Source organism: Ciconia boyciana, chromosome 5 (genome assembly GCF_034638445.1).
Source record: "Ciconia boyciana chromosome 5, ASM3463844v1, whole genome shotgun sequence".
NCBI classification, from domain to species: Eukaryota; Metazoa; Chordata; class Aves; order Ciconiiformes; family Ciconiidae; genus Ciconia; species Ciconia boyciana.
Window position 1 is genome coordinate 945,176 of NC_132938.1, and position 18,461 is coordinate 963,636.

Here is an 18,461-nt window from a genome sequence, read left to right on the forward strand (position 1 = left end):
GCAAAAACCCATCTGGAGCCAAGGCTGGATGTAAGTGATGGAGCATCTTCTTTCTCCAGGGCAGTGGTGGGAGCGTGTGTGAGCACTGAGGGTCTCACCAAGCCAGTGCTCAGAGCTCTTCCTTTGGAGGTGTCTGTCCGGTGCAGAGCAGCGATGCATCTTTTGCTCTTTTTAACCTTTATCCTGTTTACAAGAGAAGAGGGATTAAATTCTTCTAGGTGTTTTTTTTTTTTTAATTCCTGCTCTTACTCAGCACTCTCCTACCCCAAACAATACCCAGAGACTGATTCCTGCCACTTTGCTGGGAGGAAATCAGCTCTGGTGAATAAAACACTTGTAAATTTTTGCATTTTTCTCTCTCCTCCTCCTGTCCCTCTCTCGGGAACCAGATGCCTCATTCAGGAACCCTTAAAATTGTCCCTGCAGAGAAAGTCTTGGCCTAAACCTTTGGGGGGGCTGATTCATAGCAAGGCTCCTTTGCACCTCTTTAATAGTGTGAAGGCTCAAAAGACAGTGAAGTAGAAGAGGTAAAGGGCAAACAGGCTGGAGTGGCTCTGTGCAGACTTATAACAGATCAATGTTCAGACAAGGGATGAATGATACAGGCAGCTTGCCACCCTGCTCCTGGCTCCCTTGACCACGAAGAGCCTGACAGGATGTGGTCTGGTCTAGTAGATAGAAGAGGATCAGGATCTGGGCTCTGTCCCCAGCATTGTAGTAGCTGTGGATGCCCCATCCCTGGAAACATTCAAGGTGAGGTTGGACAGGGCTCTGAGCAACCTGATCTAGTTGAAGATGTTCCTGCTCATTGCAGGGGACTTGGGCTAGAGGACCTTTAAAGGTCCCTTCCAATCCAAACCATTCTATGGTTCTGTGATTCTATGCAACCAGCCAGACTGTTGTTGCAAACCTGCTCACATGAGACCTGAACACGTCTGTCCTTCACAGGGTTCGTTCAAAATTTACCCTCTCCCGGATGACCCGCGAGTCCCAATGCCACCTCGGCAGTTCCACCAGCTGCCGGCCAGAGGACCCCAGGAGTGTCTTGTCAGGGTCTACATCATCCGGGCCTTCGACCTCCAACCCAAGGACGCCAATGGAAAGGTATCCTGCTAGGGAAAGCTCTGGTGGACCTTAATGTTGGCTTACAGGGTGGGCTCTTTCAACAGGTCAGCCCTAATTGACCAAGATTTGCATATATGGCTTAAAATTTAGAAACAATGGTGACAGCAAAAAGGAGAAAATCTACCCCTTCTTTCTGCCTCCATTGCAACATCCGGGAATCCCAGGAGCCAACTCTTCCTCCGTCCTGAGGGATTTTTCAGTAGGGTTAGTTAAAATAGCTAAATGAGTGTGTTTTTTTTTTTTTTTACCTTGGTGCCAAAGGAAACAAAATCATGTCTTTCACATGACTGCTTTTTGCAAAGCTTTGCCAGTCTGGAAGAAAAATTCAGTGCAAAAAGAAAATTGTGTTGGCTCAAAAAGAAAATGTTCATTTTGTTTCACTTTGCAAAAAAACTCAGGGAAAAATCCTTCTTAACTCTCTTTGTTCCACTGGAAAATAGGGAAGAAGTTAAAAAAAAGTATGGGAAATATTTTGAAATGAACAAAAAACCCTTGCTTTTTAATCTGCCCAGTTTTTGAAAATGAACTTGGAATGAAACTTTTCAATTTCTTAGAAATATCCCATAAGAGACTCCTGCAGATCAAAAAGGAGCAGAAAAAAATGCTTTTTTAACTTTGCTTTTAAAAAGCAAAACCAATCCAAGTTTTACCCACAGTCTTTCCCCCTGTGCTGTGATGTCTCCTAAAGCTCATCACAGTCGAGGGAAGACAAAGGAGAGACCTGGATGCCCAGTCCATCCTCACACTGCAGACCTTCCCCAGCCACTGCTTTTCCATCCTTCACTTCTTAAAAAAATCTACAAGTCAAGGACAAGTGATCAGGAACTTGGCCTGGGTTTTTTTTCCAGGGAGCATAACTAGCCAATATCTTTCCCATTTGTCTTTTTTTTTTTTTAATTTTTATGTGAGCTGAGTAAGATAGTGAGTCCCTCTACGTACTGGACTCAAGCTGGGTGACATCTTTTAGGTGAAGTTGGTTTTTTTTCTTTTTTTTTTTCTTCCCATGGCAAAAATGCTGACTTGAGTTAATTTAACCACTTTTCAAATTTATGCTGGTTTCCCAGAATAGTTTTAGTTGTGAGAGAGAAGCTTAAAGACTTGTTAAAAATGTAAAAATATCTGATACAATTTTTAGATACACAATGAGACCTTATGTTAAAGTATGCTTCCATTTTATTTTTTTTTAAATCTGTTGCAGCATCTTGGAAATAAATGGTTTTGAACCATATTTTTTGAAACAAAATGTTTTTCCTTTGACATTTTAGTCCCTACATTTGTAAATCTGTTTTTGAGTAGACCTCAAACTTAAAAAATGATGACCTCGATGGAACCCCAATGATGGGGCTCCCAGATGAGAACGGGAACATCCTGAGGACTTCAGAGCAAGCTCAGTCCATTGAAGAAGCCATAAGTATTTTTTTTGATGCTTTTTTATTGCTTTTCCATCCCATGGGCCTCAGAAGGGCTTGGACTCTTGTCCCACACTGCTAACTGGTCCTTTGGTCATCCTCAAAAAGAAATTGCAGTGCGGGTAGCTCTTGCCGATGGTCACAGCTTTGTAGTAAGGAGTTAATGGTCAGACTGTCCTATCCTTGAAAATAGGTGTTTGTCAAGCGTGGTGGAAGATCCTGCTTTTGGGATCTTCGCCATCATTCCTTCGCCATCAATATCGCTGTGCAATGACTCTTTCTTGCATTTATTTTCATGCCCATCTTTAGTGTGATCCCTATGTGAAGATTTCAGTGGGAAAGAAATCCATAAATGACCAAGAAAATTACCTCCCCTGCACGCTGGAGCCTGTCTTTGGAAAGTAAGTTTTGATTCAGTTTGGAGTCCGTGCGATTTTTTATGTCATATTGAGGGAATAGGGCTGGGCCAGCCAGAGCTTCCTATTCCAACCTACATTCAAGGTCAGGTTGGATAGGGCTCTGAGCAACCTGCTCTAGTTGAAGGTGTCTCTGCTCATTGCAGGGGGGTTGGACTAGATGACCTGTAAAGGTCCCTTCCAACCCAAACCATTCTGTGATTCCCATGGTGTGCTCTCGCCTCATGTCCAACCTTGCTGGAGTGAGTCTGGCCTTGCCTCGACCACCATCCTACCCACCATAGCTTGTGTTCATCTTCTCCCTGGGACTTTTGAGCTGCGGAGCACGGACTGGGTCTGCTATGTCATCAACGGAGATGTCAGGAGGGTTGTTTAGACCTGAGATTCCCTTGTGGAGGCATCTGCCTCATCCCAGTGATGGTAGAGAGAGTCTGGGGAAACTCTGCTCCTCATTTAGGCACTTTGGTTGAAAGTCTGAAGAAAAGACACGATGAATGGAGACCTGTTTGATTAGGCTGTGGCATGGGACACCTCAAAATCAGATGCCCTGAAAATTATCTATAAACATTATATGGGCCAGTTGAGCTGTTTGCCTTGCAGTAGGGCCACGAGCTTCCGATAAAAGGCAAAAGATAACATTTTTCAGAAATGTTTTCAGAAAAAAGTATTCATCAGAGCCAGAAAGCACCATAGGGACCAGGCAAAGCGGAGGGAGGTAGAGGAAAACCTGGTGCTCAGCCTCCACGTGGTGATAGGACTTTGGTCTCCCAGAAAAGCTGGGATTAGACGTAGGGGGTTATGCTTCAGCACAAATAGGGGTGAAACCCTACTCCACATGATGTCCAGCTGGTTTTCTTAGGCGGCTCTCGCCAGCTCAGGAAGTCAATGCTGTGATACCTTCACAACAAAGCAAGATGGAGAGGGAGATACTCTGTCTGCAAGGATGGAGGAAAAGGGAGAGAGATGGTGAGGGTGATGCTGGTGAGACCGTGGAGGACAGTGTGCATTAGACAAGCCGTTTCTTCCTCTTCTGCCAAATGGAGATGGCAGCACTGCCTTTCCGATGGTGAATGCAAAGTGGTTGCTCCCCATCTAGCATGAAGGAGCCCTGGTCTCCAGTGGGCCAGGACCTACTGCCCTGTTGCAGAGCCCACAGCCGGACCCTGGTGAGCTCTGCTTGGCAGAGCAAGTCCTCCTTCGCCAAGCCTGGCTCCTGGCCAGAGGCCGTCTAGACAGCGTGCTGCACCTCCCACCCGGTCTTTAAAGCAAGATGTAAAACCGAGGTCCTGGCTGCTGGCGGCTATTAAACCTCTTGTTTCACGAGCTTTTCCCTGGGCGGCTGGCCGCCGTCCAGCTTTAGCTAATTACTTTCTGCTGACCCCAGTTCCTCCTGCACTCTTAATTGGTGGCATAATCACTCACTTCCCCTCCTTAAAAGCTGCTGCAGGGTGGGTGCTGGCGGTGGGAATGGGCATTGTGTTTCTCCCCAGCGTTGCCTGCCTTTCAGCAGCAGGTGGAGGGGTTCCTGGTAGTGCTGGGTCAGACCTGGACTGTCTTGCTCACCCTGTCATACCACCTTCCACGTCACTGGCATCCATGAGCACCGGCTCGGTCTGGATCGGGGTGTTCTGTTTTGGCAAGGTCTTGGTGCTTTGTCTCTTGCCGTCCTTTATTTGAAGAGGGAGAGAAAGGTTGGCTCTTGGTTTATGTTATGTCAGTATGTGGACGGTGGTGTAATGATGGCAGAGGAGACAGCACAGAAAAAAGGTGCTTAGAACTGGGAGGAGAGGACAAGGAGGCTTTGGGGGGTCAGTCTCACGCTGACCACAAGCTTGGCCCAGGCAGGCTTGACTCCTGTTTTGGACATTTGCTCTTTGGGCTCAAAGAGCAGATGGTTTTCCAAAGCTGTCATTTCTCCCCCTTTCAAATTCCATGGCAATGATGATTCCTGGCTCTCTCCTGCTGCTCTTTTCCCTGGATATCACACTGACCACTGTCATGTCCAATAAGCAGATGGAGAAACTAAGCAGGGGCAAAGTTTGCTTGAGAGTAATTCAACCAGGCAAAAAGAAATCCAATGTATGCTTGCTTAGTGCATATCCACAAGCTAAGCCAGTACAGCACAGGACCAATAGTACTGGCCCAGTGCAGCAAAGATGCGCAGTGAACTGTCCTTCCCGGCACTGGTAGGTTGGGATGGTGTGTGGGTCCATTTCCCATGGGGCACTCAGCAGCATGAACCTCCATCTCATGGATATTTTTCGGCTGCCGTTGTTGCACAGGATGTTCGAGCTGAGCTGCACTCTGCCCCTGGAGAAGGACTTGAAGATCACGCTCTATGACTACGACCTCCTGTCGAAGGATGAGAAGATTGGGGAGACCATCATAGACCTGGAGAACCGGTTCCTGTCGAAATACGGGGCGCGCTGTGGCCTCCCCCAAACCTACTGCGTGTAGGTACCTCTGTGGGCTCAGGCAATGGGTCTCTGTTGCTGCCAGGGCTGCGCAGTGCCGAGCTGGCCACGAGGACCAGGGTGATGCCTCAGCCCATGGGTCTGCTGGCCCAGGGCTGTCCCAGGGGGACCTGACGAGTGCTGTACCTCACCGCAGAGATTTGCCTAGAGAGACAGATTCACACCAGAGAAGCCCCACATTTGAGGAACTTCCCTGAGCCCTGGCTCTCCTCCAGAAGCATGAAATGCTTCAAATAACAGAAATGTCCTTGGGGAGATCCTGTTACATCCCTGATGCCTCTTGAGCACACCGTGGTGAGGACACCCCCCATGCACGGGGTCAGCTGAAGGGTGACCTGGTGGGTCTGAGGGGGGCTATCAGGGCACCCCAGCCCTGCAAGCCGGCGATGAGTGGGGTGTAGGACATGCAGCCCCGTTCACCAGTGGGCCAAGGCGAGCACAGACTTGGAGCTGGCTGCACCTTCCTCAAACCAGCCCTCTTTGGTGTAACGCTGCTGCTACCCGTTGTTGAGGCTGGAAGATGTTTTATCACGTGTCGAGCTGCTGTTTTGCCTCCTGTTTGGTTTCAGCTCTGGACCCAACCAGTGGCGAGACCAACTCCGTCCTTCCCAGCTGCTTCATCTCTTCTCCCTGCAGCACAACTACAAGGCTCCCACCTACAAGTCCGACCGGGTCATCTTCAGGGAGCAAGAGTATATCCTCTCTGAACTGGGTAAGGTAACGGGGCTGCTTCGGGGTTGCAAATAGCTTTCTTTTATCCAGAGGAAGGAATGGAGTTGGAGGTCATGAACGTATCATGCTGGGGGGTTATCATGGAGGCCAGGACTGGGTGATGGGCATGTCCTCATCTTCCTCACCTTGCTGTCTGGGTTGACTCTGCACCTTTCCCAAGCTTGGCTCTGCCCCAAAGGCTGCAGGTTGCAGTTGGATCTGCACCAAACCCCGGAGTTGAACCCAGACCTGCAATCCAGCCCCATTAACTTTGGCCTTGAGTGACTGCCCTGTGCTGCTTGCAGCAAACCCAATACACGCAGGCTGGGAGCAGCAAAAAGTCCATCGCAGCCAGAGAGGCTCCAGCTCGATCTTCCAGCTGCTGCTTGGGCTGGAGGAGCAGTTGTGCCGTTTGCATCTCTGCATTTTGGGGCTGGAGTCACTAGAGGGAGACAATATCATATGCACAGTGCCCAGCGTATCGCTCCATGGCTCACGCCTCGGGGGGCGAGGGGTGCTCTAGCTGGAAGTGCAAAGTCAGCCTCTGCCAGCAAGGAGAAAATATCACCGAGTGTTGAGAAGGCATTTTCTTGTTTGCACAAAAAAACCCGCCAACAATGACGCCTGCAATATCCTGGGCATCAACTCATGCCTGTCTGACGGGCATCCTTGGGGGAAGAAGTTTGCCTTTTAGAGAAAAGTCTGCTTTAAAGCATGGAAGGGGTGTTTTGGCCCAAGGAGGAGGTGAAACCCCACTGTATGGCCCAGGAGCTGCAGTTTGACTTTGTTAAGGCCACTACAGTATTGCAGAGCCATCAAGGAGGACTTGGCCTGCAGAGGCACAAGACGGCACAGCCCAGGGCTGATCCCCCTCCCTGCTGTGGGGAATTAAGGCACAAATTCATGGTTCTCCTCTTAGGAGGAGGAGGAGGAGTGGGGAAGCAACGGCTCCTTTGCAGCCTCTCGTTATGCGAAAGGTTTTCGGCAAGGGCTGGAAAGGTGTTAAACCGAGCGGGGTCTTCCCCCCTCTCCCAGCCCCTGCCTTTCACCTTCCTCTGCTTTAATGGCAATCAGTTCAAAAAACAGAACAAAGTCTGATGCTTGACCTCAAGGAGATCTGGAAACCAGCTGTGTTCGCAGAGCAATGTCAGATCTGAACCTGGCGGTATAAAGTGAAGCTATTAAACACGAGAGCATGGGTTTTACAAGCACTGCACCCGGACCATTATTCCATAACCCCCACATTTGTTGTTTTCTGAGAGGGGCTTTTTCTTTTTCCTGTGCATACACACACACACACACACACACACACACACGCACGCCAGGTTTCCACTGCTTGGGAAATAGCCCATATGTCTGAAGTTAACCACTTCAAGATATTGCCAAGAAAGGAGCTGGGATATATCACCTGAAAGTTGCAGAGCTGTAATAATATTTATGGAGCGCATTTCATTTCAAAGGTCTTCGAAGGTGCATGGCCGTGAAACGCTGTGGCTGAAAGGCAGCGTCTTGGGGGTGATGTCCTCCGCCAGCCCCAGCGTGGCATGTGGGGATGGGGAGGCAGGAGCAGGCTCAGCCAAGGCCAAGCTGGCCATCCTTGGTACCTGGATGTAACAAGGGATCCCGAATGCCGGGACAGAGAAGGCAAAGATGTCCATTATTGATAGGTCTTGTCTGACCTATTTGTGGAGGGATTAGGGTCTGATATGGAGATGGTTGAGGAGGTGGAGATGGTTTCAGGTCTGCTCACGGATGGGTTGGTGTTCGCTGTGGCTGTTGTGGGCTCGTCCGTTTTGATGAAGGACCACAAATACACCAGTGGGAGCAGTGAGGACTGGAGCAGGGGCTAGGACCGGCCATCGAGCTGTGCTGGTGGTGCCTGCATGGCCATGCTTTTCCTCCCATTTCTGTCTTTCACCCTGAACCCAGCAGAGAAGAAGTGGGACCCCGCAGGGAGCTCATTCCCACTGCACTCCTCTCTGCCCAGCTGAAGATCCTGGATGGTTTTAAATGCTGGGATTTAAACAGTATCCGTCACACGAGTGCTTGCAAACTGCACCAGAGCAGACCCTTTCATCTCTTCTCCCTGAAGAGCTTTGATCACACATTAGATAAACCTCTGCTGGGGGGGGGAATGGCAGCAGAGCAGCAGCATCGGACCCTGCGGCCCCAACTGCTATGATTTTAGGGGGCCTGAACCCTTGAGCAGGATCAAAGACTGGACCTTCCTTTCCGTGTACTTCAATTTGGTCCTTGCAATGTTTCACTTGCTGTGATTTGGCGGGGGGGGACTTGCATGAGACTCCCCACAGGTCCCTGTCCCATTGCACAGTGGTTTGTCCACGTGTCCCACTGGGAGCAGGTTGCCCTGTGTCCCAGAGGGTTTGTAATGATGGTGGGTTTGCGAGCGGAGGCTGCGCTCCTCCTGCTCACTCCTGGCTGCAGCAAAGCTGGTGGGCTCATGCTTGCTCCCTTGTGGAGCTCCCACGGGGCAGTCAGAATCTGGCCCTCCACAGCTGTGGCCGTGGCGTGGCGTAACGCTGCTCTTTGTCTGCTCTGTGGTAGAGGATGGCAAACCCCTCAACCCCCACTTGGGGCCGGTGGAGGAGCGTCTCGCCCTGTACGCGCTGCGGAAGCAAGGGCTGGTGCCAGAGCATGTGGAGACGAGACCTCTTTACAGCCCTCTCCAGCCAGAAATTGAGCAGGTAGGTGGTGCGACGTGTCCAGGACAAGACCAAGAGCACAATCTCCTTTCGATCCAATGCTAACCAGGTGGCTGGCTCGCTGCGGAGCCGTGCTGGGCATACCTGCCCCAGGAGATGAGCTTTTCCCAGGGAGGGGAGTCAGCTCGTGGGACAAAGCAGAGCACTGGCTATCAAACGCAGGCTGGAGCTCAGCTCCATGGCTGACTTGCTCAGGGTGCTTGGGGAGATCGATTCCAGCCTCCTGTGTTCATTTTCATCAGCATTTGCACACAATTTTTTTTTTTTTTTTTTTTTTTGGTGGGAAAGCCATTTCTGATCTGCAAGTCTTAATGCAGAATTCTATAACAGTAATGACACCGCAGGCTCCTTTGGCAATGCAGCAGTGTGATTTCTGTGGCATAAACCCTCCCTTGGAGGTGCAAAGTGTTAGTACTGTTGCAGACTGGATGTTTTTAAGCCAAATGAAAACTAAACAGGCTTCCATCCCAAACCAATCAAAATCCAGGTATCTGTACTTAGCCTAACCCCTTTTCTTTGATTAACACGTATGTGTACTTTATGCATTTGGATCAAAAAATGCTGCTTCCTGAAGAACAAAATGATTAATTATCATCTGTCATACATGTTCCAGTTGCATTGCAAAGGCAGTTTCAAGAGACTGGCTCTGCAGCTGGTGTAAATGTGCACAGCCACTGATCTGCCCCATTTCAGCTGTTTCCCTTCTGTTCATTTTTATGTGGTTCATTTTTAACCAGACTGCCTCTCCAGTGGTGGGAGAGGAGAGTTGTCAGCAGAAGTAAATGCACTGGCAACTACTATAACATCTTTTCATGTTAATTCACCCAATGAAAATGATGATTAGAGGCAGGAGGCGGCTGCTATCAGTTGATAAGCGGGTCTGTGCTGTTCTTACAGGTACAGGTGTCATGGTCTTGTTGGACCAGCCATGGAGACTAGCAAGGGTGCCTCCTCCATGACGTGGGGCTGCATATGGGCAGAGCAATCAGGGTCTGCCCTGCACCGGTGCTTCTATCCAAGAGCATCCATAGGGGTGATGCTGGGTCCAGGGGATTAACCTGTGTGACTCAGTACATGTTGCATTCAGGGCAGCTCCCAAAAGCATGGCTCTGACCTGCTGCAAAGCCACAGAACAGGCTGGCTCTATCGGGCTGTTTGTAGTGAGCTAAAAGTCAGGTTGGGCTTTTAAAGTTTTCTGCTGAAATGGAAGATTTTCTTGCCAAAAAGCAAGCAAACCACAAACCCCTCTGTGATGGGCTGATCGTCAAAGGACGGCTCTTTTTTTTCTTTCAACCCTTGAGACTGCACAATAAAATATTTTATTGGCACCCATCGGTGTTTTACAGTAAAAGAGACCACCTAAAAACACAGCCCCCTGAGATTTCAGCTGCATTTCTGCTGCTCTCTCTCCCTGGAAGATTTTGTGAAAGTGGAATTAGACTCCCCTCTTCTCATCTCATCCTCCACTCCCATGGTCAGAAACCCATAAACCAGCTGTCCAGCTGGTGGCAACTGGTGACACCATGGAAAACGAGTGAGCTGCTTGCTTCTCCAACACCTCCCATAGACCTAGTCTTTAGTCTGTCCCTGTGTAAAGATAGTCAGCCATGGAGAGTAAAGCCAGAGTGCACCTTCAGCTTATCCAGACCAACCACTTATATATTGCAAGCCATTAACTTATACCCAGCTATCACTAAAATAATTTTAATATAATACTTAATGACACTTTTCCATTAAGGAAACCGTAGTTTTCGACTAAGGAACACTGGAGCACTTGATCTTTTCTCCTCTCCACTACTAGGTCTTACTGAGGAGGTGAAGGTAACCCAGTTAGGAGGCTCACCAAGCTTCATGTGTCTCTCTTTCCTTACAGGGAAAGCTACAGATGTGGGTGGACCTGTTTCCGAAATCTCTGGGTCAGCCTGGCCCCCCTTTCAACATCACACCACGCAAAGCCAAGAGGTAACTTGTTTTTCATTTCTTAGTGCGGTGCTGGTTCCAGCACCTTCTGTTTGTGAGGGGAGAGGCGAGGGCTTGGAGAAGTCAGATGGGGAGGGATTCACCTGCCTAGCTGAGAAGCATCTATGTGGCCTCATCTTCAGAGAAAGATGACTCATGTGTTAGCTCCTTCAGCTAAATAGCTGAGTAGCACAACCAGGCTGTCTAGGAGGGCTCTGGACCAAGATTTCCACCATCTCATGTTGCTTTTGTTGCCGGGGCTGTTCAGGTTCTTCTTGCGCTGCATCATCTGGAACACCAAGGACGTCATCCTCGATGACCTCAGCATCACCGGGGAGAAGATGAGTGACATCTACGTCAAAGGGTAAGCCACCCCGCTTCTGCGTCCTTCGGGTACCATAGCCCAAAGGCGCAAGAGCAACAGCGAAGGAGTTAACATGGCCCTTGCATCAACATTGCTGTGGTAGACATGAACCCCCACTGGGATGAAGGGGCCATTCACACCTCTCCAGCTATGGATCCAGCTTCTTGGCAGACACGTCTCTGCTGGGCTCATAACCGCTTCATGATGTCAAGTTTTTCTTTGCATCTCTTGGATGCTTACATGATGATATTTACATTTAGAGAGATAAGATGTGGGGAAGCAGCCTAGCCATTGGAGAGAGGGGCACGTAGTCTGCATTTCCACTGCTGGCTCCTTCCCAGCTCCTCTCCCGGGACAGCCGTGGGCTTGTTCCATATACATAGGTTGGCTTGTTTGCATAGCTGCTTATTTTGGAATTCTCTTTTTTCCTTGAAACATACAAAAATGTGGCAACCAGCAGTAACTCCTCTGGCACATTCCCTTCTCTGCCTGACTCCATTTATGTTTTATCTTGTGTAAAATGGTGCAATCTCAGCCAAGGCACTTACTTATTTTGTACGTTCTTTGGATTTATGGACAGGAAGAGGTAGGATTTTGAAACAGACTGTAAATCCCTTTTTTACAATCCCAATTTTCCTCCTGTAAATCCAGAATGCACGCTGCTTACCTGGTATTCACATCAAGTGCATTGTTATCAGCTCCAGCTAAGCTGCTCTGTGCACTTCGGGGCTCTGAAATAGTACTTGCAGGGTGTTACCGGGAAAGCGAGAGCATCCAGTGCTTGCAGGGTGTTACCGGGAAAGTGAGAGCATCCAGTGCTTGCTGATATCCCTCGCCTGGCTTTTAGCATCCCCAATGACCAAGCAAATCTTGCAGTGCTGTAAATGAGTTAAAAATCCTGCTCAACTTCCTCATCTTCCCCCCAAATGGCTGCATCACGAGCATCTCTGGAGAAGGCCTGAATAATCCTATTGGGAGGGGAGGCAATGGTCCTTCTTGTGCTTAAGCAACTGCCCTACAGACAAGCGATCCGGTGGGCAAAGTGACCTTCACCACCTTGGCATGGTGCTGCTTTGGTGGGGACTGTTCCTTCCATCCACCGCTGCCTCCTGAGCAGGGGCTGGAGCCTACTTTAAGGTGAACGCAATGGATAAGGAGCTTTTACCTGCGGCTTTCCTTCAGAGGATCTCACAGTGCTTCCCTGAGGATGATATTACCAGTTTTTTCTCCATTTTACCCATTAGGCAAGGCCAGGGCTGGAATCTCAGTCTCTTGGACATTATCTTCTACATAATGTGTAAATTATTGTCGAGTCAGTTAGGCAGGTAAATGAAATAGGAGCTTTTCTATTATGCCTGAGGCAGTTGCCGTTTATTTGATTTAATTTAATCGGCTATTTATTGATAGTCTTACAAGAGCATGAAGAGGTCTCAACCAAGTTTAGGTTGTGCAAGGCTGAGTGCAGAGAGACCTTCCCTTCCTAAAGACTTGTCCTGTAGGCAGACAAAAGAGCAGTAGCGTAGGGAAATCGTATTCATTAGGAACTGAAGATTTTTTTTGAGTTAACAATCCTCTCCTTTAGTGTCATAGATGGAGGATATTTTTGTATTGTTTTCATAGTGAAATTTCCAGTAAAAAGTTTTACTTCACCAAGAGGATGGACCAACACTGAACCAGGTTTTCACTCATGATCTTGCAAGTTTTTCAAGATATTTCAAGGTAAAACCAGTACTGCTTTTAGCCAATTGGACTAGAAGTTTCCAGAGTCCCCTTCCAACCAACCACTGCTACTAAGATTTATGTGCTATTATGTGGCATCTGCATCCCCTTTTGGGTTCCTAAATAAAAGGATGGCCTGGGTCCTCCAAAATCTTACACTTGTGCTGAGCAAAGAGGGAGGTGTGTGAGTTTTGAGAGCAAAGTCACCTCAGATTTAAGAACCTAACTTTGCCTTTGGATATTGTAGATACCTTAAGTCACATGGATTTTAAAAATACTGGATGAATTAATGGGCTAAAAATCCACCCAGTCCTGTTAAGTACAAAAACATTATCTATAGTTCAGGAAATCTCTGACCTGCAAATTATTGGAGTCTGGAGAGGTGTGTTGGGAAGATATCAGGATCTGTTTGCCCCAATCCTGTACCCTTACCTGGGGGCAATGTTTTTAATTCTGGGGCACTGTGACTCGAATGCTTTTGATTTCCTGCATCTCCTTCCTGCAGTGGGGAGGGTGCAGCAAATTCTGCAAAAAAAAAAAAACGTGCCAAAAAGGCATCCAAATCAAACCATTTATTTGTCCTTTTGTTTGCCTGCATCCTCCGAGGGTCTCTGCCAAGCTTTGAAGGATGTGGATAAACACACAGGCTTGCCATTTGCATCCTATCAGATCAAATCAAATAATCCAGCCACAATTTAAGAATTACTGTAACCTCATCACACAATTCCCACTGCCACCAAGCCCTCGCTGTCAGTGTAGCACATGTGCATGTGATGTGTACCGTAGGATGAACTTGAGTAGACCTCCCTTCCCTGTATCCCACAACACATTTGGGGTGGGTCATGTACTCCTCTCAAGCACTGGAGAAGAGGGAATCATTTGTATAGCTGGGCAAAAACCCCCTTATTTTCAAGTTAAGTGGAAAACAATCAAACGAGATAATTGTTTTCATTAGAGATTCTCTCTGAATCTTCTGGCTTTCCTCCAGAAGGGCTCTAAATACACAAATGGATGTGTTTTATTGTTTTGTTTTGTTTCGTTGATTGCTGAAGACTGAAAAATCTTGGACAGGGAAAGAGGGTAGAATGAAAACCCGACAGTTGCAAAACTCACAGCTGGAAAAAAGTAGTTGTTATGGAAAGTTTTCAGTTTGCCCCTGGACTGGTTGCAGAGTGACCACAGCAAGCTCTTTTAGATCAGGAGGGAAACTGTGCTGCGAGGACCTGTCTCTAAGGGGAGCAGCTGGCGACCACCCTGGCCACATCAGGGTCTGGGCACTCTGGGATTTTCCTGGGGAAGGACTTCTTGGCCATTTAGGACTTTCAAATAATAATCTTTGAGAAATGGACAGAGAATAGAGGGGGAAAAAATGGCCCTTTGGTCCTTTAGCATGGTTGCCTCATCAACAGGAGTGGTTTTAGGGGCTAACTACAAGGTCAGTTTGTTGGGGTGGCTGCAAAGGGGAAAGGAGCTCTCACCAAGGCCGGTTAGAAGCCGATGTGTACTTATGGATGGGTAAGTGACAACTTCGAGCCAGAGCTTAAGGTGATGTTGAGTCTTTAAATCATCCATAAAACTCAGTGGAGGGAGGAGAAGAGATTGCAGAGCTTCTCAGGCTGCTACCACCAGCACTGGTTCATCTCCCAACACTGCAGGGACTGTTGCGTCCCCTCTCAAGTCTTCTATGGGCTCCAGGTTACCCCTACAGATAGCAGCCCAAGGAATCCACAGGGGTGAGAGACATTTTATTACCTGCTCATGGCCTCTGTGATGTTGAGTGAACTCCAAAATCCTTGGTGTTTTTCTAGTTTTTCATGGAACGCGTTGTTTGCATTTTGCAGCTGGCTGGTTGGCCATGAGGAGAACAAGCAAAAGACCGATGTGCACTACAGATCTATGGGAGGAGAGGGCAACTTCAACTGGAGATTCATCTTCCCCTTTGACTATCTCCCTGCTGAGCAAATGTGTTACGTCGCAAAAAAGGTGAGTGTCCCTGGACAGACGTTTCTACCTTCTCATAGTAACTCTGGGGTGAAATGCGCTGCATGATCTAAGACCTGCACAACTGCAGCACAAACGGAGCTATGCAAGGCTCAGCCTTACCTTTGTGTTATTTGAGACACAAAGTTGTGGACAGGTGGGGAAATTGGTTTAAAAAATCCACATTTTGAATACAGTATTTGTGGGGTCAGAATTAGAGGTGGCTTTGTATAAAGAGCCTGGAGAGAGTGACCCCCCCCACCCCCCCAGGAAAGACTCCTCTGGACTGGAGGCAGCTGAATATTGGTGCAGCGGTGTCAAAGTACTCTCCAGGTTGCATGGGATTTCCAAGATGCCTACTCAACAACAGGGTTACTCCAAAGATGGAGATGATATTTCCATGGGGATGGTTAGGTATGGACCTCTGGTCTCCAGCAGAGCATAATGGGCATTGTGCTGTACAATAACTTCACAGAAGGGCTAAAGAGAGGTGAAAGGAAGGAGCTGCCTTCAAGTGCCTAAAGGGGTAAGCAGGAGGGACATGTAGGGGAACATGGGTTGGGATGTATCATTGATGCAGAGATGGGAAGAAAAGCTTTGGTTTGGGATTCAGGGTGAAGACGCCTTTGGTCTAATAAGAGAGCTGTGCGCTCAGTTGGGGAGTTAAAAGTGGATGTGATTTTGGCCCGCTCATTCCTACATCTGTAGTTGGTTATTGCTTTTGGTGTTCCTTAGATAAGTTAGTGCAATGCAATGATCAGATGTGGACTGGGAGTTGCACAGAGGGAAGGAAACAGGGATGGAGTTGGGGGGCATATGTGGAAAAAAGCTGGTGAAAATTGGACTGGCTCTCAGGGAATGCTTTAGGGGAGGGAGATCTATTCACTTCAATTTGCTGCTCATCACCTGGAGATTAAGAGGAGTATTGTTGGGTCTGTGTGTCTGTGTGGACAGCAGGGACAACCCCTGCTTTCAAGACTCGGTCCTGTTTTGTGACACCTCCCTGAAAGCTCAAACCCCTTCAGCCACCCAACCCCGAGTCTTTGTCCCTGCTCCCTGCCTTGCCCTTGTGAACTCAGCCTCGGTGTTCGTTTGAATACAAAGACACCTCGTTGCAGTGGGACCATCTGCATCCACAAAACTCACCTGGGACCCCCATCCCAGCTTGTTTTGTGGGGCCAGCAAGGTCCCAGCACAGCCTGGGTCAGAACTGCTGCTTCGGCGGGGAAGATGCTGAGTGAATTCTCCATCCCTCGAGCCAGACAATCCCTGCGAGGAGGCCTAGCTTCAAAATGAATCGCTGGATAGTTAAAGTGATTGACAGAATCATAGCTGTACCCATTTCACGCTTCATGTTAAACAAATCAAAAGTACAGTGTGTACTACATTCAATTATCCCCCTTTGAAAAAGCAAAGACCCCCCTATAAACCGTTTAAGAAAATACATCCCACTGTGCTGATATTGATTCTCCTCCGACCACATGTCTGCCAACACTGTATCAGAAAATAAACAGCTTGTAAAACCTCTCTGTAAAGGAAAAAATAATGAATGAAAAGCCATGCTTTGTATTTGTGGGACACATTCCGCTCTGGCAATTTTTGATCTCGCCATGTGCTGTTTGAACTCCAGGTTCATTACTGCTGCTGTAAAAGCCCATGCACCGAACTTTAAACGCAGGCGATGGAAAGTGGAATTTAAATCAAAACGGTCAGATGGCAAATTCTGAGCTGCTAAAAGCCACCTGCGCCCAGCCTTGCTGGTGTTGGCCCTCGGAGAGAACGCTGCTGGGAGGAAAGCAGATTTCAGTTTGCTCTCCTTTGCTCCGCTCACCTCCTCGCAGACTGGAGCTCCCTTTAGCATTGCAGGATGGACCGCAGGAATGGGTCACCCCAATCCAGATAGCAAATTTTCTTCCAAAAGACCAAGGATGCCCGTGGGGAGGAGGGTCTCCACGATGTTTAGTTCTAGTGTGCATGTCTGGGGGGGAGCTGGGAGCCTGAAAACCTGGGGAAAACCCAGGTGCCAAGTGGTGGAACTGGACCCTGAAGCCTTGGGATGGTCAGTGGTAGCCAGGATTGTTTAATCCTTGCCACAGCACTGGAAGTTTTGGAAACTTTATCTCCAAAGCTTCAAAGCACTGGGATTGCTTGGGGTTTTGAGGCTTCATTCTTCCCACGGGGCACCTCAAGGGAAAGCAGGAGACTGTAAATCCTGTGAACATCAACTCAACTTATAGATTGGAAGTGTAGGCTCTTATTCCTGATTTTCTAAACATTTTAACCATTTCAGAATGTTTTTCGATCCATATCTTCTCTTGCTGCAGTAATGTTATAAAGATTTTGCTTCTCCTTCTGAGAGAGGAATTTACCCCATTTTGAATTTCAAAAAAATCCCCATGAAAGAGGAAGTCCATCTTTGGGACAGCTCTTCTGAAAATATGTAAATGCATGTTTCTTTAGCATCCTCTCTCAGCATTTATTCAGGCTTTCCTTCTTCTGTTCTTGCTTCTTTTTGTGAAATCTTTTTTTAGCAGCCATGGACAACTCAAGTCATGTCGTTTGCATGGCCACAGCATGCTTGCAGCTTGCTGAGTCCTGCGAGAAGACAGTTTCTTAGACTGCAAATCATGCAGTCATTTTGGCGAATGTCAATACAAATTGCATGTTGGAGCACTGTTATTTCACAGGGGGAGCTAGGGTAGAAAGGTAGATTCAGTGCCCCTGACATGTTTGCATGAAATTACATATTAACTTGAGTAGGGGAGGAACAGACAGGTCCAGGTCCCAGACGAGTACGGTGCTCTGCTGCCAACAAGCAGAGAGAAGAGCAGATGTCTGCATGGTTTAAACTTTAGATCCCCAGGTCTAAGCCTGGCAGGTCTTGACTTCTGCAGACAATGTTATCAGATGGTCATGGTACAACCAGAGTCTATCGAGAGCAATGCCGAGATAGGCTGGATGTGGATCACATTTCGCTGGGCACCCAGTCAGAGAGGCGCTCAGCTCCCACGTCTCGCAGGCGCTGTGGAGGTGGAAAACGCATGAAATTGATTTTGAAATGTTCAGCTTCAAGTGCCAATTACAGCGGTAGCTGAATATAGCTGCCAAATCTGAATTCTAGATGTCCTCCAGGGCAGAAAAAGCTTGACACTGAATGTCTGAGCAAATGTCATCTGCATAAATGAACATTCAGGGTAGAATTTCAAGAGCATCTCAATATACACGTTAAAAACTATTGGTGCTTGAGTGGACCTGGAAATAAACCACTAGGCTGGAGCTTCCAAGACCTGGCTGGGTTGTTTGTGTACCATCTGAGAAGTGTTGCATAAAAGAAATTCCAGGCAATTAACATAATGAGTATGGGAGCATTGTTGGCAATTTCAAATCCATGTCATGCCATGTCATTGGCAGAAACCAGACCAAAGAACATAGCTGTTGTCTTCATACTTCTTCTGCTACTAGACTTCGGTGTTAGGTGTCAATAAGAAAATGAAGTATTGGTGCCAGAACACAAAATATTCTCTTTTGCAAAGACAAAGAAAGCCGCTGGAAGAGGACCCATCCCACTACTGTAGAAGAAA

At 48.0% G+C, this 18,461-nt stretch overlaps 1 protein-coding gene across 8 annotated transcripts in view; it reads left to right on the top strand.

Moving 5' to 3' along the window:
* Positions 1-18,461, top strand: part of DYSF (dysferlin) — a 106,428-nt gene that overhangs the window by 69,198 nt on the left and 18,769 nt on the right. For 7 of the 8 annotated variants that reach the window (XM_072861216.1, XM_072861219.1, XM_072861223.1 and 4 more), the window contains 8 exons: positions 949-1,104; positions 2,844-2,935; positions 5,233-5,403; positions 5,994-6,136; positions 8,701-8,840; positions 10,732-10,820; positions 11,086-11,181; positions 14,742-14,883. In XM_072861216.1, the coding sequence (XP_072717317.1) occupies positions 949-1,104; positions 2,844-2,935; positions 5,233-5,403; positions 5,994-6,136; positions 8,701-8,840; positions 10,732-10,820; positions 11,086-11,181; positions 14,742-14,883 (1,029 nt within the window). The remainder of the gene's footprint in view (positions 1-948; positions 1,105-2,843; positions 2,936-5,232; positions 5,404-5,993; positions 6,137-8,700; positions 8,841-10,731; positions 10,821-11,085; positions 11,182-14,741; positions 14,884-18,461) is intronic. The other variant, XM_072861221.1, reaches the window with a different exon arrangement.